General features: G+C 41.4%; 6 protein-coding genes across 6 annotated transcripts; 3 read left to right on the top strand and 3 right to left on the bottom strand.

The window, feature by feature from the left end:
- Nucleotides 1–457: 457 nt before the first annotated feature.
- Nucleotides 458–1,727, top strand: MELLADRAFT_62427 (uncharacterized protein; the record flags this gene model as incomplete). Its single annotated transcript, XM_007409025.1, has 3 exons — nucleotides 458–568; nucleotides 669–794; nucleotides 819–1,727. The coding sequence occupies 3 exons, from the start codon at nucleotides 458–460 to the stop codon at nucleotides 1,725–1,727; spliced, it is 1,146 nt and encodes a 381-aa protein (XP_007409087.1).
- A 962-nt stretch (nucleotides 1,728–2,689) lies between these two features.
- On the top strand, nucleotides 2,690–3,227 carry MELLADRAFT_124337 (uncharacterized protein; the record flags this gene model as incomplete). Its single annotated transcript, XM_007409026.1, has 2 exons — nucleotides 2,690–3,122; nucleotides 3,196–3,227. The coding sequence occupies 2 exons, from the start codon at nucleotides 2,690–2,692 to the stop codon at nucleotides 3,225–3,227; spliced, it is 465 nt and encodes a 154-aa protein (XP_007409088.1).
- Nucleotides 3,228–3,824: 597 nt separating this feature from the next.
- MELLADRAFT_35329 (uncharacterized protein) lies at nucleotides 3,825–5,170 on the bottom strand (the record flags this gene model as incomplete). Its single annotated transcript, XM_007408909.1, has 4 exons — nucleotides 3,825–3,976; nucleotides 4,046–4,625; nucleotides 4,713–4,927; nucleotides 5,017–5,170. 4 exons carry the CDS (start codon nucleotides 5,168–5,170, stop codon nucleotides 3,825–3,827), a joined length of 1,101 nt encoding a protein of 366 aa, XP_007408971.1.
- Nucleotides 5,171–6,518: 1,348 nt separating this feature from the next.
- On the top strand, nucleotides 6,519–9,703 carry MELLADRAFT_105652 (uncharacterized protein; the record flags this gene model as incomplete). The annotated part of the gene is made up of 4 exons (XM_007409027.1): nucleotides 6,519–6,636; nucleotides 7,680–7,949; nucleotides 8,421–8,946; nucleotides 9,265–9,703. 4 exons carry the CDS (start codon nucleotides 6,519–6,521, stop codon nucleotides 9,701–9,703), a joined length of 1,353 nt encoding a protein of 450 aa, XP_007409089.1.
- A 6,871-nt stretch (nucleotides 9,704–16,574) lies between these two features.
- MELLADRAFT_105651 (uncharacterized protein) lies at nucleotides 16,575–19,002 on the bottom strand (the record flags this gene model as incomplete). Its single annotated transcript, XM_007408908.1, has 7 exons — nucleotides 16,575–16,984; nucleotides 17,064–17,189; nucleotides 17,269–17,382; nucleotides 17,447–17,470; nucleotides 17,546–17,660; nucleotides 18,162–18,223; nucleotides 18,933–19,002. 7 exons carry the CDS (start codon nucleotides 19,000–19,002, stop codon nucleotides 16,575–16,577), a joined length of 921 nt encoding a protein of 306 aa, XP_007408970.1.
- Nucleotides 19,003–22,014: 3,012 nt separating this feature from the next.
- MELLADRAFT_105650 (uncharacterized protein) lies at nucleotides 22,015–22,563 on the bottom strand (the record flags this gene model as incomplete). Its single annotated transcript, XM_007408907.1, has 2 exons — nucleotides 22,015–22,034; nucleotides 22,110–22,563. 2 exons carry the CDS (start codon nucleotides 22,561–22,563, stop codon nucleotides 22,015–22,017), a joined length of 474 nt encoding a protein of 157 aa, XP_007408969.1.
- Nucleotides 22,564–24,279: the final 1,716 nt, after the last annotated feature.

The raw sequence follows: 24,279 nt of genomic DNA, 5'->3' as shown, positions 1-24,279 counted from the left end.
TACGACAAGTGGGTTACTGATACCTCATGAGCTCAGGTACAACCATCAAGGACCTGAGGAGTAATTATGTCTGCATGACAGTGTTCACGTATCTACCATTCCCCTTGAGGCATGTTCAGGCACGAAAACCTCATTCGCGCCTACATAAAGGACTGTTGAGGTCACAGCCTATTTATTGCCCTTCACATATCTCTCAACTCACTTCTTCCATATTTCCCAAGCATTAGCTGAACCCTGATTCCGATACCACTTCCATCTTCGCGCGCTCTAAAAGTACTTGGCACTTTTCATCATTTCCAAGACAGTGATTTCTTGCTTGCTTTTCTTGTCTTGCCTCCTTTTCTTTCCTCCTTCAGCTTCCCTCGACTTGCTTTTTGCACGTCTTTATCTGAGTTTTTCGCAGCTATACACAGCTCTACTCACCGCCCATTATTTCTTGATACCATCATCAATTACCATGCGTTTTCGTGAATCTAAAAAGAAGTTGGGTGCTCGCGTTCGCTCTGCGCTCGGTAGACTCAAGTATCCAAAATCAAGTATTGGATTATCAAACTTGATGAACGGCGACGTGAGTGTAGATCTTTGATGTCTTCTGATATGGGCCCCGTAATTGTCATTTGACTTGCTAACTTGATTGTATCACTTTGCTTAATACTTCTATCTTTCAGATGACATTGCTTCGAGCAGTCTCGCCGACGCCATTGCCGGTGTTAACTCTACCATCTATATCTCACCGGTTAGCTGCGAGCACGTTATTCGACGGCATGATGCGCAATTCGATAATGTTTCTCGAGGTCAGTTTTATAACGTTCCTTCAGATCTTGGGAGGACTATCCCACTTATCCCACATTGGTTTGTACTCTGTGCCATCTTTCTATCATCAGCCTCAAAGCTTGGTCAAATGCACGGACGTTCAAGCACCCAATCAATCACCCGAAGAGGTCTCTGAAATGGATAGCTCCACTACACTCAATAAGGCGCTGGAGCGTGAGGGGCTACTTGACTCTCCTATTCACCTTTGTTTGGCGTCAATCATCAATTCTCCCGCTGAGCTACATCTGCCGACACTCTCTACTGCCTCTCCGGTGGTTCATCCAGGCCTACTACGTTCACATAAATCGGGGCCATTTACACCTGAGTTTGTTATAAATCCCGTAGAAGATACCCCGGAGTGTACAACATCAATCACTACTCCTGAAGCGGATGGCTGCTTTCCAAAGACTGAGCCATTGGTCCAACAACTACCTTCTCGCTCCAGCTCCCCGAGTTCGGTGTATTCACAAAAATCCTACACTGCGCCATCAACTGAAGAGATTCCAGTTACTCCAGAGAATCCTGCTTCCCGAGCGCTGAAAATGAACGTCTCTCCTGTACGCCAGTTCTTACGTCGACGAGGTCCTATTCCAACTACCCAACCTTTGTCTTCCAAACTTCTACAATCAATCATGTCACCTAAGAGCAATAAATCTGCATCAATCGGAAGTACATGTACAGCCTCAGAGTCGGACGATGAGCTAAGCAACTACCTCGAACAATTATGTCCTGGTGGTGGACCAATGGATCAATACGTCCTTGAAGACGCGGAATCGGAGCCGGTATTGTTGCCGACCAGAACTGAGCCTTTGCGGATTGTGTACCGAACGTTGTCAAGAAGATCGGCCAACTCTTCAGTGTCTACCTTTATGACCGACATAACTGGCTATCTATCAAACTCGTCGTTGGAATGATTCAGATCTTGGTTGATACATGCAAACAACTGCTTGATTCGGATTATTGTGGAGAAGAAGGTTTTAAATTTGTGTTTTAGTGATTGTAATGATGAACCATCAGTAATCTATTTGTATCCTTGCATCGTAGTTGGTATGTATATTATCTTTTCCTCTTGCATTTTTTTCTTTAATGTCTTGGATCTTGCTGTCTTCAATTATATTATTTCCTCTACATTTCCTTGTTTTTTTGCATATCCTTCAGTTCGAAGTCTTTTATTCTAGAAGCATTAGCTTTTCCTTATCGTAGGATTATCAATGATAGCTCTCATGTATTTGTTCTTTTTGGAGTCCAGTTTTGTGTTGTAGTTTGAAATGATTAAGTGGAAGTTCCATTGATGTCAGTATCTGGGCGACACTCAATTCAATCCAATCAGATCTAAACACGCAAAAACATAGTTGCAGCCAACCAAGTATGCTTCAACATAAATACATTTGTGCTCATAAAAAACAACTGCGAAAAGTTCCAATTATGTACTACAACCTCCGTATCAACACTTACCGTTCTTGCTTTTTTGCTCAAGACAACTGATGCTATCATACAGCACCGGAATAGTCGCTCAACAGTCAAAATCTAACCTCTCGAGAACGTGTTTTTCATGTAATAGAAATGCTGAGCTTCCGACAAGCATTCCTTTTTATGACACTGAGCAAACATCCTTTACCCCCTTATTTCGCGATCATCAACAGCATTCTTGAAATGCTTTTTGTTACAATTCTGTAAAAGAAATGAAAGATGCTGATTCATGACATTTTTTACAAGCTGAGAATCCTCAGCAAGTGATCAGCACCAGAGAGACACATGAAAATCAGATTGAGAATTCACTCAGACACCTTCTTTACTATCATCAACACCAATACCATTACCTCACATCTATCTCATTTCTTCATATCCTAAGCAGTCACCTTTCCTTCTCTCAACTATGGTCCCGGATTGCTTGATTATCATTTTCAACCAATTCTCCTTGCTTTATGTAGGGCCTGCTCTTGTTCTCTACACGATCAACCGTTCACGCGTTCCAAAATCCTTACAATTAGTCCTTCCACTTCTGAACTTACTCCTCTTGACTCTCTTCCTCATATCTTCATTCCCCATTCTCATCTGGCTAACTGTCAAGTACTTTATGATCCAAAAGAAAACCAAATCATCATCCCCTTCAAACGTATCCCCTCCAAGTATTATCATCACTCCTACTACTCAAGATCATATTACCAACTTACCTCCATCAGTTAAAGAACAAAATCAAAACTTTCTGACTGCTTATCCTCAATCACGTCCCAGGCGCCGAAAAAAACCATTATGTGCTTCGAGTTTTGAGCCCGGTTCTTTAGCGGATCTCGTTCACCGAGTGGTATGTATCTATTTTTCTTCATCTCTCTCTCATTCATCTTCTATCGACGAATCTGACTTTTCCTCACGGTCCCACAGGCTCTTGCACGTCGCGCAAAATGAATATTTGATCTATGTTGGTGTCTTTGTTTTGAACTCAAGTATGTAAGTCTTTTCCGTATCCTTCATTCAAACATTCAATTCTCATCATCTAACTTTTCTTACCCGGAACATCCTATTCAGGTTTCTTTCGATCTTGGGTTTTGGGCGCCTCATTTTGAATGATTTTTAGTACACTCTCTTTTGAACTAGTTACCAATTTATTCCCCGTAGCTTAATCCCTCACCTACTGAAAAATGTATATTAATTTGGGGCTCATTATTCATGAATGGTTTTATTCATATTCTTTCTTGTAATTTAGATTTTTCCACCATGAAGTTAGAATAACAAGCTTTGGATTTCTTTCGCAATCCTTGAAACCCCAATAGATTGCTGATCATCGAGATCAAGGATATGTACTGTATGATGATCAGTGTGTTAGTCGAGTGAAACATTTCCCCGAGTTGATTATCAACTACCTCCAGGAAGCACACGTCATGCATGAGTTCAATGAAACTTGAGTTTTTACGCGATCCTAATATGTGTAAGATGCAATGTAAGGAAAGCATCGGTAAGATATGTAGAATAATGTATGATAGCGAACAAGAAATTATCCCCCCAAGATAACCTCACAAATCACCAAGCCCTTCTACAAAATTTCTAGCTTCAAGTTCAATTTCCTCAGGAATAATTCTGTTGCCGCTATTTTTGTCAAAATTCGTCACCGCTTCTGCATTTCCAGTAATCCACATCCTACTTTGAGATAGTCCTTGTTCAATCACTTAATTTTTGTTCAAAATCCAAGTCAATTAAGCTGAAGATACACGTAAGATCTAAATGAATGACTCACTGGCTTGAATACCTTCGATAGTTGCCCAACCTGATGCTTGTGCATTAATCAACATAGGAGTTTGACGAGGCTTGTAGGCCATTTCCAAAAATAAAGGTCTTGTAGGTGCCTTGATAAACTCATCATCTGTCTCTTTGGCCTCTGGAACATAAGGAATAGAAAAGATTGCACGTGCGAGTTGATAGACCATCTTCTCTTGATCCGTAACCGGTTCAAGAGCAGGAATGCATCCAACTCCAATGGGAATCGGTTTAGAAAATCGACCAGTACATTCAGCTTCGAAATCTTCTTCGTCTAAAATCGCTCTCAAATCTAAGTGAGGAAATTGCCCCATCACTCCCAGAGTTTCTTCATGATCTCGATTAATTAAATAAATAGGCGAAAGGTTGAGACATGAGAGGGCATATACTGCGGATCGAGTCGTAGCACCTGATCCAATCACAAATCCAGCATAGGTATTGGCTTCAAAGGCATCGATCTTTGAAGACGGAAGTTGACTGAGGAGTGCACGTCGAATACCCTCGGTATCGGTATTGGTACCGACCCGAGATCCGGTTTTGGATTCAGTAACAATGGTATTCTTGAACCGAGGTCAGCATGCTTATAGAAAGAAGTGGTGAACAAAAACCACAAATTGATGATGGAAAAGAAAAAAAACGCAACGAACCACTGCTCCAGTAGCCAAAGCGGAAGGAGTGAGCCTATCGATCACACCTGGAATCTTCATCACCATCGACTTCAAAGGCATGGTAATTGCAGCACCATCAAATTTTGGATCAGAATTGATCTTCTTCGCAATTTGTTCGTGGGTAAGATTAGCAGTATCACATAGAGAATAACGCCGGTCTGGATAAAGCTTGGACCAAATCAAATTATGAAAATCTGGTTTGTGCGATGTGGTTTTGGTGAGTATGAAGCCCTAGCACCAAGGATGAATGGATGAGTTTTTTTTAAGATAGAAGCTGCCTTACGAGGTGAAGCTGAATGTGAGATAGGATGGCCAAAAAGATAATACTCTTTGCTTATTATTGGTCTCTCATCATTTCCAGAATCGATGTCGTGGGCGTTGGTTACGTGGTTTTCAGAGAGAGGAAATGGAGAAAGTTGAGAGGCGAGGATGGTCATTTTTGAGGTCGTTGACAGTTCTCGGTAATATTATAACAAAACAAAGTACGGAACACTTCGTTTATAGGATGAACAGACAGCTTATATACGCTATGCTATGCTATGCTTATGCTAGTTCAAACTTGGCGAAGGAGCGAGGTATGAAAACGACATACATCGAACTGGCTGAGGTGACCAAGCAAAAGATCCGGGATTTGGGACCGACGTTAAGCATCGAATAATTTGAAATGGGAAAGAGACCCCATCGTGTTTTATACTTACAAAAGATGATCAATCTCATCGTTTCATCAACTTCTCATGATTTACAAGTACAAACGTCACATCCTCATCACATTTCAAAATCGCCCTTGAGTCTTACTGACACGAGATGGAGTTGAAGCCGGAAGACACGCGATGCGTCGGTATTTGTCTTGGAGTGTCTTTACAGTTTGCATGATAGGATGTTTCAGATCGATTCCTCTATGTTCAATCACAGCGTTTTATAAAATGACTGCCTTGAGTAATGATCCTACTGCATCTCGATAGGATCCTCATTCCAAAATATTTTCTTCCCCACTCAACTATTCATAGGACAGCGTGAATCATTTCTTTTTGAATTTTCATTGAGGGATAGTCTTCTTAGGTTCAATTTTCTACGAGTAGCGCTCTTTGGAGCTCTCAAAGCAAAGAAGTCGAGAATGAGAAACCTTCTGTATAGATACAAAGTGTTAAAAACAAAAAAGGCAAATAATTACTATTGATACCTGATAAGATACAATGGACTGGGACTGGGCTGTGGCTTCGGGATTCTTGCCCCTAGCCACCATAACAATAGTGGCAGTCCATAGTCCATGAGCACTTATTTAGATCAACAAACGCTGTGATGGGTGCTGAGATGCCCAAGTTGAATTTCAACTTTGACCTGAATGAAATTTCTTATGCAGGAAACTAATCCTGACATCCATACCTCTGTGACGCATTACACCACTGATGTTTATACCAAGTGATTTTCATGTATCTGAGTCTGGGATTATATGCGAGGTGCATCTCTCTGGAGTAGATGTCATGTAACTAGAAAATATTTCAAGACTTGCTTGGTAAACTATTCGAATGGTGTTACAATTGACACAGGTGGCCAAAGGCACGACGTCACCTGTGAGTTCCATCGAGACAAAGGTCGCGGTGTATGGGCCCGGGAAAGCAGGGCCGGGAAATACCCGGCACCACATGAGGAGAGCGAGAAATTGTGAAAATTCTCATATTCACAATTTCTGTACGCTCTTCGCTACTCATACACCTTTCAAGTTCGATCTAGAGATCTGAAGTTTACGCAACACATAAAGAAATACAAAGTATTTATTTCAAAAAAATGGCAACACAAGATTCATCAAGCACACAGATGTTCGGAAAAGACGTAAATCAGATTCTAGCGGAACATGAAAATCAGAAAACGCAAAAAGAACAAGAGACGTCGAACAGAGGAAGAGGTAAAATGTCAGCCCTGGATACATATGTATGTACCCAAAGACTAACTTGTAACATAGATAACCACCTTTAGACAACTAATTACATGTACATAAACCCTACAAAACATATGTAACTTGTAATAAACCGTATATACAACCTAATTACATATACATATACATTTAAAATCATATGTAATATGTAATAAAACACTCATAACACCTCATAACTCAGTGTCAAGAGTTAAAAATGCTTATACTACATAAATTACATAACAGGTATATGTAATTATGTAGTATTAATAATAATCATAAATAACAGTAATAATTAAACCCTAAACCACTGCAGTGATATAAACAAATATCACTACAGTTAGGTCTGGAGAGGAGAGTATATAAACTCCTCCTCTCTCAGCCTTCAGAGAGGGATCCCCAAGCTTTTATTACACATCACTTTTAAAGAACATCTTTAAAGTAATATAGAAGTTCATAATCAAGGGTCTTATAAATTAAGACTAGTGATTTACTTCTCTACTTTAAACAGTTCCTGACTAAAAGTAAGTAATACACCCTTCAACTATTTTCTGGATCCTCTACTTTCCCCAAGTAGATTATTTACTAGGTTAGTGACCTTCAACAACTCATAGGGTAGTGGCCTATATATAAGTACTTAGGTTGGTGACCATAAGAACAACCCAAGGTTGGTGACCATAAGAACAACCCAAGGTTGGTGACCATAAGAACAACCAGTGTAGTGATCTAGACCTCACTCTTCATACTGTCAATAGAGGTTTGAAGGAAAACCTTGGATCCAGTTTTCAGTTATAATTAATTATAATTATATTTAAAATCTCCTTTTCAGGAGTCATTTAACTGTAGTCTGTCTGGATTTATCCAAACAGACCAGTCTTCTCTCCCCCCTTTCTTTTCTTTCTTAAATTTCCAATTGTAATTACTTTATAATTGAAATCTAAAAGATAATTATTAAAATTGCAAACCTTCCTTAGCCATCTAGTGAGCCTTGAGTCCTCAACTGAGTACCCAACCCTCACATAAAACAACAAGAGGTAGAGGTAGAGGTGGTAAGAGAGGAAGAGGCGGTACCACGAACACGACGTCAACAACTAGACAAACAAGAAGCGAAACGAAAGGAGAAATCAGGAAACCTAAAGAAAATACTCCAAATGAAGATGAAGGAGAAGAAGAAAGTCAAGAAGAGCCGTATAGCGAGTTGACAGAAGAAGATAATGAAGAAGGAGATGGAAAGGAAACGACAAAAGGAGAAGAGAGAATGGTGGGTAGAGGAGAAGATGAAGACAAGGAAATCATCAAATTAGGTAAGCAGATTTGATTCAATATTTCACTAAGACTCCTATCTCTTCAATCAAACCTCCCTATACCATCCCCCCCCAAAAAATCTGGAAGAATAAAAGAAGAGATTATCAGGGAATGTCCTAAAAAGAGATAAGAAAAGAACCAGAAACATACCAAAGAACCTGTAGCCACACGGGTGGAACAGATAGGAAATGTACAGTTTGATTACCGTAACCACACAGGTGGAGCGGAGGCCCTGATTATTACAGATTATGAGACCACACAGGTGGAACATATGCCGAGTAGACAGCAGTCGAAGATTATGAGACCACACGGGTGGAACATATGCCTTGTTGATAGAATGACCCGAGACCACACAGGTGGAACGGTGACCGAACGGCAGCTCTAAATTGGCAGATAAGACCAAAGACCGCAGAAAAAGCCTGAAAGATAGATAACTGATGACTGGTATTTGCGTGTGAAAATTTGAACAGGAGATGAAGCAGACCTAGTTAAAGAGGATGCCCATATAGAAAGAGAGCATGAAAGATACGTCAATGAGTTGTTAAAATTGTACGACAAAGGGAAAGTCGGAAAATTTCAAATGCTAGAGGTGGCGTACACAAGATGGTGTGAAAAAGTTAAATCTCAACCACGACCAATTGAAATGCTGAACTGTTCAAGCGAAGAGGATGAAGTGGAACCAAGCTCCTTAAAAAGGAAAGGAAAAGATCAATCAGTAGAGAAACCTTCAAAAGTTGGAAAAAAGATGAATCAAGGCACAATGTTAACTCACCGATTGATAGATTTAGCTCCATATTGGGATGGGAAGATGTCGGCTTGTTTCGGATATGTCCCTCTGACAATCTTCGTACCGGCGTGGGTACTGGCAGATAAAACCCATATGGCTAATAGACGGAAACAAACTTCATCCTGCTCCGATATTGTGTCTTACGTTGGTTTGAGAGTCCCAAGCGAATGGAGACAAAGCTTCTTGATGTGGTTGACCTCATTCGACTTGTGCGTTCAGTATTGGAGGACGAAATATCATCGAGAAGACATAGCTTTGAGACTTGAAGAGCACCGAAAGATTGTATTAGCTATGAAGACAAAGTATCACGACGCGTGGGCACCGGCCTTAAGATACGACATCACTCATAGGACGAACGTCTTCAGCCACTTACTGCCAGATGGAACGCTTTCAGATGTCGGAACCAAAGACGAAGAGTTGGCAGAACAGGCCATAACAGACGCCAAAGCGAACGGAGATCATCGTTACTTCGACAATCCTTACATAATAGGAGGTGCACTAGAGAATACCAATCCATGGACCGGGAGATATCAAGTAGGATGGGATACGTTGTCATCAAACGAAGAACAGATAACGGCAGTAACGGGAGGTAGAATGCTATCGCATTTGGCTGTGAATAACAGGAATCAGAACATGAACCATCATCAGCACACAAATCAACCGTCAAGAAGAGGTCATGACGGCGGTTTCAATCAAGGTCAACATGGTCATCACGATCATTACGACCAGGGGATAGGAGGAAGTGGATCTTACGGAGGAGCGGGGAGAAGTAGAGGTCAAAGAGGGAGAGGGTTTAGTAGAGGAGGTAGTGAAAGAAGCGGTACCCTCAGAAACTCACAAACACCGATCCCGACGACAATTGTAAACGGAGTGGCAGTGCCGAAGTATGGACCAGGAGCTTTCGAGGCATTGAAAGCAGCAAAGCAGGCGGGAGCGAATGGGAGTGGAGCAGCAGCACCGCAGTGAGTAGAAAACAAATGTTGTATACTTCCATATCCAAAAACTTGTAGAGAGAAGTTAGACTATGAGGAAGCGTGAGAGAAAAATGCCTATCAAGAAATAGAAAGAGTCAATTTGAGAGAGTGAAAACTGAGACACGTTGCCCCCCCCCCATTTCCTATTCTGTGATCCACAGGGAGAAAGTGAGCGCACCTCAACCCGAGCCCATGATTTTAACAGAAGTGAGAAGTGAGAATGAGGTGGTCATTGAAAATGAAGGATTCCAGGACAAGAGGGTAGAAGCTCAAAGACAAGAGACAAGACGAGTAGAACCGCTTCAGGAAGAAAAAGTCCAAGGAAGCGAGGAAATCAGAGCAAGAACTAAATGGCCAAAAGGACCAAGAAGTGAGATGAAGTAAGTAGGGTGACTGACTTGACAAGGGTCCAGGGAGCTAACCGATGAATCCCTTCCTTCAGCATAAAAGAATGGAGAAGTCTAGCAATAAGGTGTGGTGTAGAGAAGGAGGTAGAAGAGGTGATAAAAGGTTTGGTAGAAGGCTTCACTCAAGGCATACCGGAACATTATCTAAGAGGAAAACGGTGGTGGACACCAGACAACCATAAATCAGCACTGGCGGTAAAGGAGAAAATTATGAGAAACTTGAACAAAGAGAAAGAAGCCGGAAGAGTCTTTGGACCATTTACTCACGAAGAAATGTACACAAAATGGGGGTTCTTCTGGACGAATCCAATGGGGAGTGTAGTCAACAACGATGGGTCTTTGAGGATGATCAATGATTTGTCGTATCCAGTAGAAAATGAAGAAGTACCATCAGTGAACTCAATGGTAGACAAACACAACTTCGACACAACATGGGATGACTTCCACGCGGTAACAAGATACTTCAGGAAACACCTTGACGAGATTATCCAACTAGCAATTTATGATTGGGAGAAAGCGTATCGGCAAGCAGGAACAAAAGAAGAAGAGTGGCAATACTTAGCTATAAAGGACTTTTACAACAGGATATGGATGGACATCGCGGTACCATTCGGAGGTGTAGCAGGATGCGGGACTTTTGGCAGAGTGGCAGATGCATGGAGGTTGATAGTGCAGAAAATTTTAGGTATCGATCACATCTTTAGATGGGTCGACGATAACATGATAGTCAAACTGGAAAAAGATGAGCTGAAAATAGAGGAGGTCGTAAGAATCAGTGATCAGATGGGCGTAAAGACAAATTATGAAAAGCTAAGAGACTTCGCAGATGAACAGAAATATTTAGGTTTCATCTTCAACGGAGTCGATAAGACAGTAAGACTTCCTGAAGAAAAGTTAAAAGAGAGATTAGAAGCAATAACAAAGATGATACAGGAAGAAGGACCATGGAGTTTAAAGGAGGCAGACACGTTAATAGGAAAGATTGCTCACTTGATATATATCTTACCAAACATGAAACCCTACATGAGAGGACTATACGCATGGCTAAATCCGTGGCAGAAGACGAACGCAAAAAGGTTTTTGTCGAGAGCGGCGAGGAACGATTTAGAGAGTTGGAAAGAGGCATTATCAACATTTGAACCACGGAGAATTGTGCCAGAAGTAACACCCAAGAGGGTAGGTTGGGTAGGTGACGCAAGCGGTTTCGGTATAGGAGTGATCTTGAACTACGGATGGGTGAGGTATAAACTAAAAGATGGTTGGAAGACGGCCGGTTTAGAAGCAGATGAAACATGTAGAGATATCGCATGGGCTGAAACAGCCGCGATTCGGATAGGACTGCTGATGCTTGGGAAATCGACAGATGTGAGAGGCAGGAACTTTTGGGTGAAGACTGATAACACCACGACGGAATCCACCATACACAAACGACGATCTAAAAGCGAGCAAGTCAACGAGGAGTGGAAAAAGATTCAGAAAATATTGCTAGACTTACAGTGCGACATAACAGAAGAGCGAGTGGAGTCAGGAAACAATAGAGCCGACGGTTTATCAAGAGGACTAGACAAAGAAAACCAAACCAGACCAAGGTTACTACTCGAGTTACCAGAAGACCTAGAAGCATTACTCAAAATAGCATGATTTCTCCAAAGATCAAAAACAAAATAAGGTTATTCTTACAAGACGCAAAAGGAGAATTGAGATGGAGAGAGAACAGTGTCCAAAAACACATGTTATCGGGAGGCTGGGCGGAAGCGACCTTGATAAATTATAATAGTGGTGTATCAAAACTAATGAAGTTTGCAATTGAGAATAAATATGAAAAGAAGCAGTTGTTGCCGTTATCGGTGAATGTATTATACGAGTTTGTAGTATGGGCAGGCAAGAAACTGGAAGAAGATGGGAAATCGGAGTGTAAGAACAAGGAGTCGGCGACAATCGAGGTTGAGACACTGAAGAAGTATTTAACAGGAATAAAGTGCTGGCATCTATTCCACGAAGAGGAGTACCCAAAGTACGACAGTTTAAAGTTATCGGTCTTGCTGAAGTCATCAAAGATAGCGGAGGTGGCAATCAGAGAGTCAGAAAAAGAACAAAAGAAACCCATAATGCTGAGACATTTAGTTCAATTATTGAAGGTGTTATCTGTAGGTAAAAAAAGAGATCATGCGGCATTAGCGATCGCTCTGGTAGCATTTTGGGGAATGGCGCGCTTAGGAGAGTTGGTGTCAGATAAGAAGAGCAAGAAACCGATAAGAAGGAAAGACGTACATTGGTCAGAGGACGGTAATGGAGTAACAATCACGATTTTCAATGCGAAGACAGCGCAACCAGGTCAGGTCCAGTACATAAAGCTCAGACGTCAAGAGTCGTATCTAGACGCGACGACCGCGATAGAGAGGATGGTGAGAGACAATGAGACCGGACCAAAAGATCCGCTATTCTCTTATTTAGAGGCCAATGGAAAGAGAAGTACAATATCGAAAACAAAATTGATGGGAATTTTCAAAAAGATATGGAGAGAAAACGGAGAAGAGACGCAGTTATCAGGACACTCATTCAGAGTAGGAGGAGCTACTTTAAGGTGGAACAAAAGAAGACCTATAGAGGAAATCACGGTGATAGGAAGATGGCAGTCAAAAGCATACCAGTTGTGCTTGAGGAAGTACAGTCGGGAAGAAAAGATAGAAACAAAGGACCTATGGAAGATGTTAGAGTTCAAGTCGTGGCAGAAAAAGTGAGTGAAAAGAATTGGAAAGAGTGAATGACGAATTGAGTGAACTAACAGCGGTCGTAAATTTATAGCACAGGAGAGAAGATAGAGGAAGTGGATAAAGGGAAAGAGAGACAGCGAAGAGAGTGAGGGGAAGAGGGTAAAGGATCAGCAACCTGTAGATAGTTGAAATTGAATTTAAAGTTTAATAGAAATTATACAGGCGTAGATCCCCATTGAGAGACGTACAGCCTGGACTGATGTCGTAGATGGGTTTTCGACGGGCTCAGGACGCCATACGTCCAGAGATTGGGTGGTAGAAAACCCCTTTTTTCTCGGACAGGCAGTCCCCGGGCCGTAGGCCCCCCCCCACACACCAAGTCGAGCCTTAAAAGAAGGCAAAGACTTAAAACAAAGGATTGCTTAGAAAAGGAAAAGGAAAGAGAGAATTAGAAAATAAAACAAAAGGAAGAAATGAAATAATAACAAATGAGAACTGAAACAAGACCCACGTATAAAGATGGATTGACACAGGTGGCCAAAGGCACGACGTCACCTGTGAGTTCCATCGAGACAAAAGGTCGCGGTGTATGAGCCCGGGAAAGCAGGGCCGGGAAATACCCGGCACCACATGAGGAGAGCGAGAAATTGTGAAAATTCTCATATTCACAATTTCTGTACGCTCTTCGCTACTCATACACCTTTCAAGTTCGATCTAGAGATCTGAAGTTTACGCAACACATACAGCCGTTGTGAGAACTATCGGTAATTTCTTATTTTTTTGTGTTGTGTCGAGATTTTATCCAAATCTGGCAAAAACCAAAAAAAAGCATTTCTGACCATCTGTACCGTGAGATAAATGTCATCTGTTTGGCAGATTGACATTTATCCGAGTCGGTCGGTCTCACACCTGCCATGGTACAGTTTTGGAAAGAAGGATGTCATGCATAAAGTTTAAACCCTTTGTCTCACTCTCTCCCTCTCTTCTATACCTCCCTTCGCCTCTCCCTCTCTATCATCTCTCCCTCTGTCGTCTCCTCCCCCCAGATATCTGTCCGTCTTTGTTTATTTTTCATCCTCAACGCCGTTTTATTTTATTCGAAAATCCAAAAGTAGCCTCTTCATCTAACAAAGTCACTGGATATCGTTTTTTTAATCTTTTTTTCAAATCCAAAATACCCCTTTTCTCTTCTTTCAACAAATTCACTTGATTTCAATATTTTTTACCTTTATTTCAAATCAAAAAGTCGCCCATTTCGATATCAAAATGCCTACAAACTTGTACAGCACCGATGTCAAGCTCGTCGTGGTACGGATGGTTCTGCAAGGAAAGACCTTTCCCGAGATCGTACGCAGCACGGGAATTGATCTTTCACTCACAACGGTGCGACGTTGGTTCGACCTTTATCGTACCACTTGCGCCGTGGTTACCAATCCCCTGGACCACGCAAGGGATGGCGCGCCTTGTACTCTAGGAGCCGCCGAGAAGGATTTTGTATTACAAGCACTTGAACTCGATCCTACTCTTTACCTCGATGAACTCCAGGCCAAGATTCGAGAGGCTTTCGGAAGGACGGTCTCCGTGAAGACTTTGTCCACTGAACTTCGAACTCGGCTCTGTTGGACTCGGAAAAAAGGCCGCACCGTGCACCCCAACCAATCTGTCAGGGCTCGTGGCGCCTATATTGAGGACATTTCTCAATATGATCCTTGCTGTTTGGTATTTGTTGGTAAGTGCATTTTTTTTTACTTTTCAGATTCATTAATTCGAGTAAGACTGACCTTGATACCGTTAGCAGATGAAACAGCTATTTCAAAACGTAGATTGTATAGGACCCATGCTTGTGCACCAATTGGCAAACACACTGCTCGCCTCCAGAGACCAACTCAGGCTGCCCAATGGTCTGCTTTGCCGGCAATTTCGATGGACGGTATCGTCGCGGTCTCTGTTCAGCCAGGTGGTTACAGCAGGCTGGATTTCGAAGCCTATCTGGAACACGATTTGGTATGTTCTTTTAGATTGGTTGGACATATGAAAAACACGCTCTGATAAATGACTTCTGTTGATTTTCAGCTTCCAGCGATGAACCCGTTCCCGGCGCGGAACAGCGTTTTGGTGATGGACAATGCTCCCATCCACCATGGAGGGAGAGTGGAGGAGCTATGTGAGGCGCGAGGGGTCAGGCTCGTATATCTACCACCCTACAGCCCCGATTTCAACCCCATCAAAAAGGGGTTTTCCGTCTTGAAATCCCGACTCAGGCGTTCTCAGGTCTTGGCGCGGGCTTTGAGTCCAGATGATGAGAGAGCAGCAATTTTCATTGCTTGTATGGAATTATTTACTGAAGTTACATGCGAAGGTTTTTTTAGAGGAAGTGGGTACTTATAAAAAGTACAATCAAGTTTTGGAAAATCAAATCTCGTCATTTTAAACTCCCACCACTCAACTCAAAGATGCTTATTAGGTTGGATTGTTGTTTGTGAAGTCTCGTCAATTAGGTTTTTTGAAATAGCTTACCGATTGTTTTTTTTGGACATGGTCAGAGCAAATTTGTTTAAGCTCTTCATTTTTTTGTTCTACTTGCTCAAATCCTCAAGTCAACACGGTCATACATGAATAAATTTACCGTTTCCTTATTTTGAATATTTTCATCAATTGTTTGTGAGGTCTCTGCTGTAATTTCTCCGAGAATTACTCAAGTAAACACGGTCATACATGATACAGTTGTAGTTTCTACTCTCAAGTACACACGCTCATACGTGATATGAATTTATATGTCTTGTGAAGATTGTCCTTTGGAATACATTCAATATGCCCTTTTGAATGATCTTATTTTTATGAACCTACAAGTGGTCATAAAGACTCGTAGGGTTCTTATTCTTGAACACAATGTCTCTGACCACTGGTCTGACGAGCGTTGGTCCTAATTCCATTGCCAAAAAAAATTGAATAAAGGTCCAAAAATGTTTCAAAATAAAAGAGGTTCGTCAAATTGTACCTATACTTCTTTTAAATAAGAGTTATAAAATGTATATTTTATAAGTCTTTGTTTATTTTAAAAGCAAAGACTTATATATAAAATGAATACTTTTTAATAGGTACGATGGTTCAATAAGTCTTATAAAATGTTTATTTTATAAGTCTTTGTTTATTTTATAAGCAAAGACTTATATATAAAATGGCAAAGTGGACCAGCACACTTGAATATCAATGAATGATATCAAGACTTTTGGCGAGTGAAAACAACCCAGAGGTTTCATTGCGACTTCAATCAAGGGATGAGGTGAGCATATAGATAACACAATTGGGAGCTTTATCGAGGTGGTGAACATATATAGGGAGGGGGCAGGGAAAAACAAATTGCTAAAGTTACGACTGAGAGACACATCATGTATATTGTGCAAACATATCACCACTGAGATCAGCTAGGAAGTAGTCACATCTCGGGGCACAGGAATGAAAAACAATATGATTGATTTACGAGTTAGACACATTGTGTTTTTTGATCAAACTCCAGTCCACTGAGATATGGAGAGAAGTAGTCAGAACTCGGGGAAAAGCAGGGAAACAAAATGAAGAAACATATCAAGCTGGTTGAGACTTTGTAAAGACAAGTCGATTTTGAGGGAAACAGTCAGAAGAAACACATTGAGCTGAATAAGACTTTGCAAAGACAAACGGTGCTGGTTGATCAAACTGAAGACCTTTGAGATAAGGGGGGAAGTCATCAGAACTCAAGGTATCAGAACTCGGGGGAAATGGCAGTGTCAAGCTGGTCTTTGCCTTCCAATTGGTGATGATCTTCATCCCCATCGGAATCCTCATCAGGAAGGTCATTGATATCGTCCTTGAGGCCATTCATACGATCCATAGCCTCACTTAGGAGATGAGAGGCCAAACAAGGATGCATTCCACGCGTAGTAAGGGTGGACTCGGTCATCTGGATGCCAGGAATCAAGTCGGTCCAAGAGTGGACGTTGGCACGTTGGAGGATGAGTCTGGTGGTCTCGTCGTCTTTGGGTACATTGCAGTATACCAGAAAACGTTCCAGCTCAGCAGCGTGGGCGTGAGCGCGGTCCTCGGTGTCCATGTTGGAGTTTTCATGTTGCGAAGAACCTAAGTTCTTCCCAACAAAGCTAGAGATGCTAGAGGCTAACCAACATGCATAAACAAGTATAAGTACAGGCATAGTTGAAATGATAAAGGGTGAAATTAAAGGATCAAGGCTTACATTTACTAGGTTCTGGTTTGACCTCCTTCTTGACCAAATGAGATAAGTCTACGAGGTGGCCTGGCGACGAAGATCTATCTGAAGAGATATCAATCGTGATGCCCGATCCATGCCGGGTCAAGGAGCCTATAACGCAGCGTCATGGGCAAAGCTCATCATTTGTCAGTAGAGTACGTGAATATCAAGGGCAAGAAACTGAACATACCAGGTTCTTTCTTGATGGGCATGTTATAGTTTGTTGAATGAAAAACTTTGCCAGGAGACACGGGGTCCAAAGACAACACGATGGTGATCCCTTGTCCAGATCCTGAGGTGGAGCCTACAGAAACATGAAGTTGTCAGATCGTCGTTCACACATTGACCAAAGACGTGGGGCAGCGTACCGGGTTCCATTTTGAACTTTTTAACTTCAGAACGGTCAAAAACAAGGTATCAGCAAGGTCATCAACCAATCATATGAATGATTGAAAGGTCCATCATACCTGGATCCCCCTTAGTTTTCTTCGGATCATATTCAGATACGCCTGCTACACCAGCAGACCTTTTGGAACCACCCACGTTTTGAAATAAGAGTTTAGCAGGTGAATCGAAAAAAGACTTGGTAGAACCACCCGATTTATGGAAGGTGGGAGACAAGTTGAGGTTAAATTGAGAGGATCACAATTTAACACGATTGTCGACTTCCATGGCCTTGTGGAACACGCGTGATTTCTTTATGATCGCAAGATACTTGTAGGTGCGCGGCGGGATGTTGCGAGTTGCCATTCCAGATTGCTGATAATGAAAGAAACCAAAAGTGTTAGCATCAATCAGCAAGAACAATATAATAAGGGAAACTAACCACGCCTTTGGCCCATACCCACGCCCCATTCCAAGTCAAGCGGTACTGGAAGTTTGGGTTCCAAGGGCAGACCAAAATCGCTCCATCACCAGACGTTCCTCTTTGTGATTGCTCGTGGAAAAGCTGAGCTGTTAACTCGTGGAGCTCGATGCGCTTACGGGCAGCCTATGAGACAAACATCGAATATAAATACCGAAGAGGTGAGAAAAAGAACGAGTGATGGAATGGGTTGGGTGGAAAAAAAGAACACAACACACCTCTAACTCTTTGGTCAGTTCGCCTACCTGTGCTTCAGCTGGAGTGGCACCGCTGGCTGAAGCTATGAACTGCTTTTCAGCACACGTCTAAGAGGCCTCAGGAGAGTCACATTAGCAAAGACCGGTATAGCAAAGACAAGGGAAAAAAACTCATACCTGAGCCTCTTTCTTAGCTTTTTCCTTCGCATTCTTGGTAAAGATAGTGACTGACCCCTTGTGCTTGGTCCCTTTCGCAAGTAAGTCCACAAAGCTTTGCCAGGTTAAATAGTCGACAAGGAAAACCTTTTCACGCCCCACCTGACCCATCCATTTCAAGCGCGCAGCGACATCGCTCTTGAGAACCATGTGTTGCATGCCCGGTTCATACTCCTCACATATATTGCCACACAAATCTTTGAAGTCGTTGAGAGACTTCCCAAATAAACACTTAACTAACTCGATGATATTACCTTCATTAAACATCTTGGATTTGATGATGTTGTAGCTCGCAGAGGCAGCTGCCGGTCTGCGAGCTCTGCTAGCGACCTTGATTGATTGGTCGACTTCAACATCTTTTTCGACATGAATTTTGAACTTGACCTGAATAATCATCTCGTTTCGTTGATCAAATTGGATACAAGGGGCGGTTCCAATCCGGTAAAGGGGATCTTGTTGACTACAGGTGGCAGGTGCGTCATTGCCGGTTTTACCAGAAGGCTTTTCAAATACTGAAACCAAATTGAATTCAGTATAGGGAATTGATTAAACTTATAAGACAAGAAATTCACTTACAAGCATTCATGTGACCTTCAACAGGTGGCACATTTGGGGTGTTGATGATTTGTGAATCGTGGTTAGACATGTTTAATGATTAGAGAAGTTGCCTAGGTGAAAATATGGTTGATAGTTATAATCAGCAAAAGAAACGCTACCCTAAAGAAAAATGATATTAAAAAGGGAATCGAAAAACGGCTCATGCAAGAAACGCACTGATTGATAACAAGACAGAGTCAAGGTTAAAAACACCGGGAAGATAATAACAGAAGTTCGAAATCTGGTGATTCACAAAGGAATCATTGGTAAGAATGAGACAAAGAGTGCAAGGGAAAAAAACAAGATATAAGATAATTGCAATCTTACTTGCAGAGTTTGCTGAATCCGATGAGGAGAAGAGTATTTGGGCCAAAACCCTCGACTATTTATACTGTTTGGGCGGAACCACATCGATCCCTTTTTCATCCAAACGATCCCCGTTTTCCGATATGATCTCATATGATATGACGTGATTTGAGGGCATATCCCTGTTTGTTGATAGCGGCCATAATGGGGCCAAACGGCCCAATGACGCACATGATTGAAATCTTCAGTATCAGTCAAAGAATTGAATTTGGCGTAATTGTTCTTCTTTCATGATAGAAAAACAGTTCTTTCGACAAAGAGTCGTCAGTAGTCAATATCTTAATTAATGTGTTGGAGTTGAAATAAAGACGCATCTTCTCTTCGGCATCAGAAAAGAATTGAGTGATGGCGGAATCTTCTTTCTTTCGTAGAAGGGCTGTTCTTTTACACCTGGATACTAAAAGATCAATTTATCGTATTAGTGAATGAAATCATGAGGGAAAAGAAACTCAAAATTATGTTTACGTACCTTGATCCAATGGCGAACGCAAACCTTCATCGATCGAAAGGCGAAAGCGAAAGCATTACCCTGGATTTGAAACAAGAAGTGTCGAAGTGGCCGGTCTAGACTGGAAGAGGTTGTTTGATGAGGTTGAAACCGGTAACGGATCCGGAGGCCGGCTCAAGACCTTTTGAAAGTTGAATGTATGCATGGAAGCGTTGGAAGACAGCAGGTGTCAGCCTATGAAGATTTCAGTTCGACGGAATCAAAAAAAGGTTTAGGCCTGCGAAACCAAAAAGAAATGAGTTTTGGACTAGAGATTAAACCCTAGTTAAATCTCGGAAACACACATGACCCCAAATCTTACCATTAGTTCTCACAACGGCTGTAAAGAAATATGTACAAAGTATTTATTTCAAAAAAAACCGCCCTCCCACCCTACAGAGAAAGAGAGAAGTAAGATCAAACGCATACAAATACACACGGAGATAGAAAGGTAGAATGAGGGAATAGGCAGAAAGACGGGAATAGAAACAGACGGTTAAGGCACAACAAGAACAAAGAAGGAAACAAACGACAGAGTACACAACAGTGACGACACGAGTCGGATAGTTTTGTGGGCCACCCGCCCGCCCCCGCCCACGAAAACCCCTTTTTTCTCGGACAGGCAGTCCCCGGGCCGTAGGCCCCCCCCCACACCAAGTCGAGCCTTAAAAGAAGGCAAAGACTTAAAACAAAGGATTGCTTAGAAAAGAAAAAGGAAAGAGAGAATTAGAAAATAAAACAAAAAGAAGAAATGAAATAATAACAAATGAGAACTGAAACAAGACCCACGTATAAAGATGGATACATTGAGGTTTGTCATAATTATTAATTGTGGATAAGAGCATCCGCACTCGTTTGCGGTTGTTAATTTGGTCACGTGCGGTAACAAACACAACATTAAGTAAAAAGTTACTTAACTCAACCAAATTTCGCACTCGTTTGCATTAGCAGCGCTGTAACTTTTATAACTTTACAGATAGTGCATGTACTCCGCACCGGTTGTGCAGTAAGGTAAAGTTTTAATTTTTTGAGTACACATCACCTGCTTTCATGGCCAGTTTTCATGTGATAGAGGCACTGTTCTCTTCTTTGCACTAAGATACTAATACTCCATCTACACATGAAGACCCGATATCATCCTGTTCATCTACTCGATCGATAGATCTTAATTTAAAATTACAAATTTAACATGAGTTTGTTCAGATCTTAATACATGAATTCCAATTAAAAAACAAAGGCTTTACTACATCGAGAAAGCTTTTAATGAGTCTGAATACACATAATGATCTTGTAAAAGATTTAAAGAATTTAAAACTAGGAAATAAAAATCCAAACTTCAATTTTTAATTTGTATCACTTGATCCTAAAAGTCCTCCAATGATTGGTCTTTTAATGTTGATTTTCTTAAATATTGACCTCTACATAGCTATATGAATCTAGACATCTTTCATTTTCATCTGAATGGTTTGGAGTCGAGTTCAAGATGGTTGATTGACTTATTTCAATTGAAGACATCGATCGGTGTCGAACGTTCTCGAGTTGATTCATGCAACTGTAAGGCTTGGAATTCATCGTGTGTGAGTGGTGAAAAGGAGATATTGGTTGTTGACTTTGGTGTTGGAGGTCTGGTTGAGTTTTGTTTTTGGAGTCGAGTTGCCGGGAACAAGTCGTGATGTGTGATACCGCATGCGTTAGCCAATTGGTAAATTTACCAATTCGCTAACGCAAAATGACCGAAAATTAACTACCGCGGGGCTAATTTTTCACCGGTGTGGAAAAGACCCCGCGTTTGCGGTAAATTTAACCTTACCGCACCCGACTTACCGCACGAGTGCGGATGCTCTAAAAGAGGAAAATTGGTATCTTAATTTGATGATATGATAATAGACTCTAATTTTCAAGAAAGAAGATGCAAAGAAATCATGTCCAAGCAAAGAAATCCAAATTAACATGGAATTGCGTTGGCACAACTTCTGAGAGATTAATCATTGCCAACGCGACAAGAAGACAGTTTAGATAAATTGGAACGGCAGCTAGATTGACATTGAAGAACAAGGGGCCTCAAGTGACCTTCCACAAAGAAAAATTATCCTGGATTTCAAGTACTATAGAAGAAATTTTGAAATAATGAGAATCCAATGTTGGAGAAGGAACACAGAGTCTTAAAGAGGGTTCAATGAGACCAGTTTCACAAGATAAAATGAACATTCAAATCCACCGACGAGAGCCTGTAGTAAGATGCACAAATGCGAACTTCATCAGTTAAAAGAAAGAAGTAGAGAAAGAGATGTGTATTTACTTACCAGCTGGTGAACGAGATCTGCTACGTGAAAAACCGGGTGCGAAACTCGAAGCACGAGAGTTACTTCTTCCACGCATGGGACGTGATCCAAGATAGAGTGTTGTAAGGAAGTTTTGATCTTGCTCTTCAAATGCTGGAGGCAAGTTAGTGATATGATCTTCAGTAGGAGGTGTAACAATAATAGTAGGAAGACGTGAAGGTGAAGGTGAAGGTAAAGGTAAAGGTGAAGATGATCTTCTTTCCTCTTTGGGAGAGAAGTAAGAAATCGACCAGATGAGAATGACGCATAAAAAGATGACGAGGAAAGAGACGAGAAGTAAAACAACACGTGCAATTATTGGTCGTAAGACTTTAGGAGAGATTAAAGAGACCGTAATGTACAGAAGAAGAATTGGTCCGATATGATATAAGAAGAATTCACTATATATGATATCGAGTAAGCAATCTGGGATCATAGTTGAGAGGAGGAGAGTTGATTGATTGAAGTGTGAACAGGATATTGTATCTTGGACAAGAGGATTGTAGTGATAAGTCTGATTGGAATCTCAACCTGAACTTTATATGCCCTTCTGATGCTGATGACTGCTAATCACCTTTCTCAGCTTTCAAAAAAGCAGAGATGCTGAACATACGGATCATACTGAAGAATGTGTAGCATTACATTGTTCAAAAGACCAAAATGTGGGGAAGCATTATCAGACTGTAAAAATTTCACGAGTCATCTCTTCAAAGTAGAGATCAAACTCAGTCGATATAAGGAGGATGCTCTCATGTCGATTCGGAGGGTGAAATAGGTCAGCAGACGATTTTATTTACAACGACACAAAAACTAAACTTTCGTCCCAGAGGGCCAAGCAGTATTAGTAATACTATTCGTAACCAGTAAGTGCAAGAAAACACTGAATAATCACAATCTATTCCGCACCAAATGTCAAGTTCGACAGAAAGACCATGTGAATCCAAGTGATCCAAGCTCTTCAAGAACATGCCCAGATAATAAACCCAAAAAAACCTGAAATGAAAATGAAAGATGCGATAAATGGTGACGATTCAGGATGAATAAAAAGGGTTGCCGCAATACTAATGAAGGAAGAGTCAAAAAGATGAGCCGTTGAAGAACAAGTCGTAGAAGCCAAGAACATATTCAAGATTCTTCCGAGCCCCTATCATGCGCGCATGCAAAGTCAGCTACATCAGAAGTCCTCTATGTAAAGAAATGTAAGAATAGAGGATAGAGGAGACTCAACACATAAATATTGTTTTTCGACTGATGGTCTTAAGCTTTTCACATAATAATAGTCAACCTTCTTTGCACTCAGTCTCAGTCATTTTTTCACTTGACCAAAGATCGGATTGACCAGATGAAAAAATCCAACAAAGCGAAAACGGTAATAGAGAAGATTCGGAGAGTTAGAATGAGAACCAATGATCGCAAAATTTTTGGCAAGATGTATGCTTGTGCGATGATAAAATTTAGAAGAGCTACTGCGAGCATCTTGAAATAGAGAGATGGCGACTGATTGGACAGTAAAGATGATTATGATGTTGTGGCGAGGACAGTCTCTGAGCTGGAAGACATCTGACCTTTATATGTCGTCTATAGACCTTGTGATGCTGATCTTATGGCGCATCAAGCCTCAGCGTTTGCACGATGATCTTTTCAGCATTTTGATTTTGTATTGTGATGAGCCTTTCATAAATGAAATCAGAAAAATCTTCTCGTGAGGCGATGTATGCTCAGCAAGCACTGGATTGTCTTGAAATATACGTGCATAGGTCAGCAATTTTACTCCTAAAACTTTCGTACAGATGATACACAAGGGCTGTTGAGCACTGATCCGCCCTACGTCGTAGGATTTAGTCATCATCAGGTATCCTGAGGAATCAAACTGCTCGGTATGCTTGATCCGGTATCGTAACACGCTTTATCGATTACACGTGATTCATTCGCACTTCAACACCGGAGTTGATTTTGATATCGCCCCCAATTCGATACAGAGGACACAGAGTGACTATATCAGAGAGCGAAACTTGTTCAGTCAAGAATTGCAAGCGATCCAACGGCTGAGCTGAAAGGCCTGTCAAGCAAGCTTTGATGAGCTTTGGTGTAGGGTAAAATAACCCAACTTGATTCGCTCGCGCACAAATGCTCGTCACCTACCCCTGAAATG

Source organism: Melampsora larici-populina, assembly GCF_000204055.1.
Source record: "Melampsora larici-populina 98AG31 unplaced genomic scaffold MELLAscaffold_14, whole genome shotgun sequence".
NCBI lineage: Eukaryota > Fungi > Basidiomycota > Pucciniomycetes > Pucciniales > Melampsoraceae > Melampsora > Melampsora laricis-populina.
Note: the sequence above shows the minus strand (reverse complement) of the source record. Positions and strands in the feature narration are given on the sequence as shown.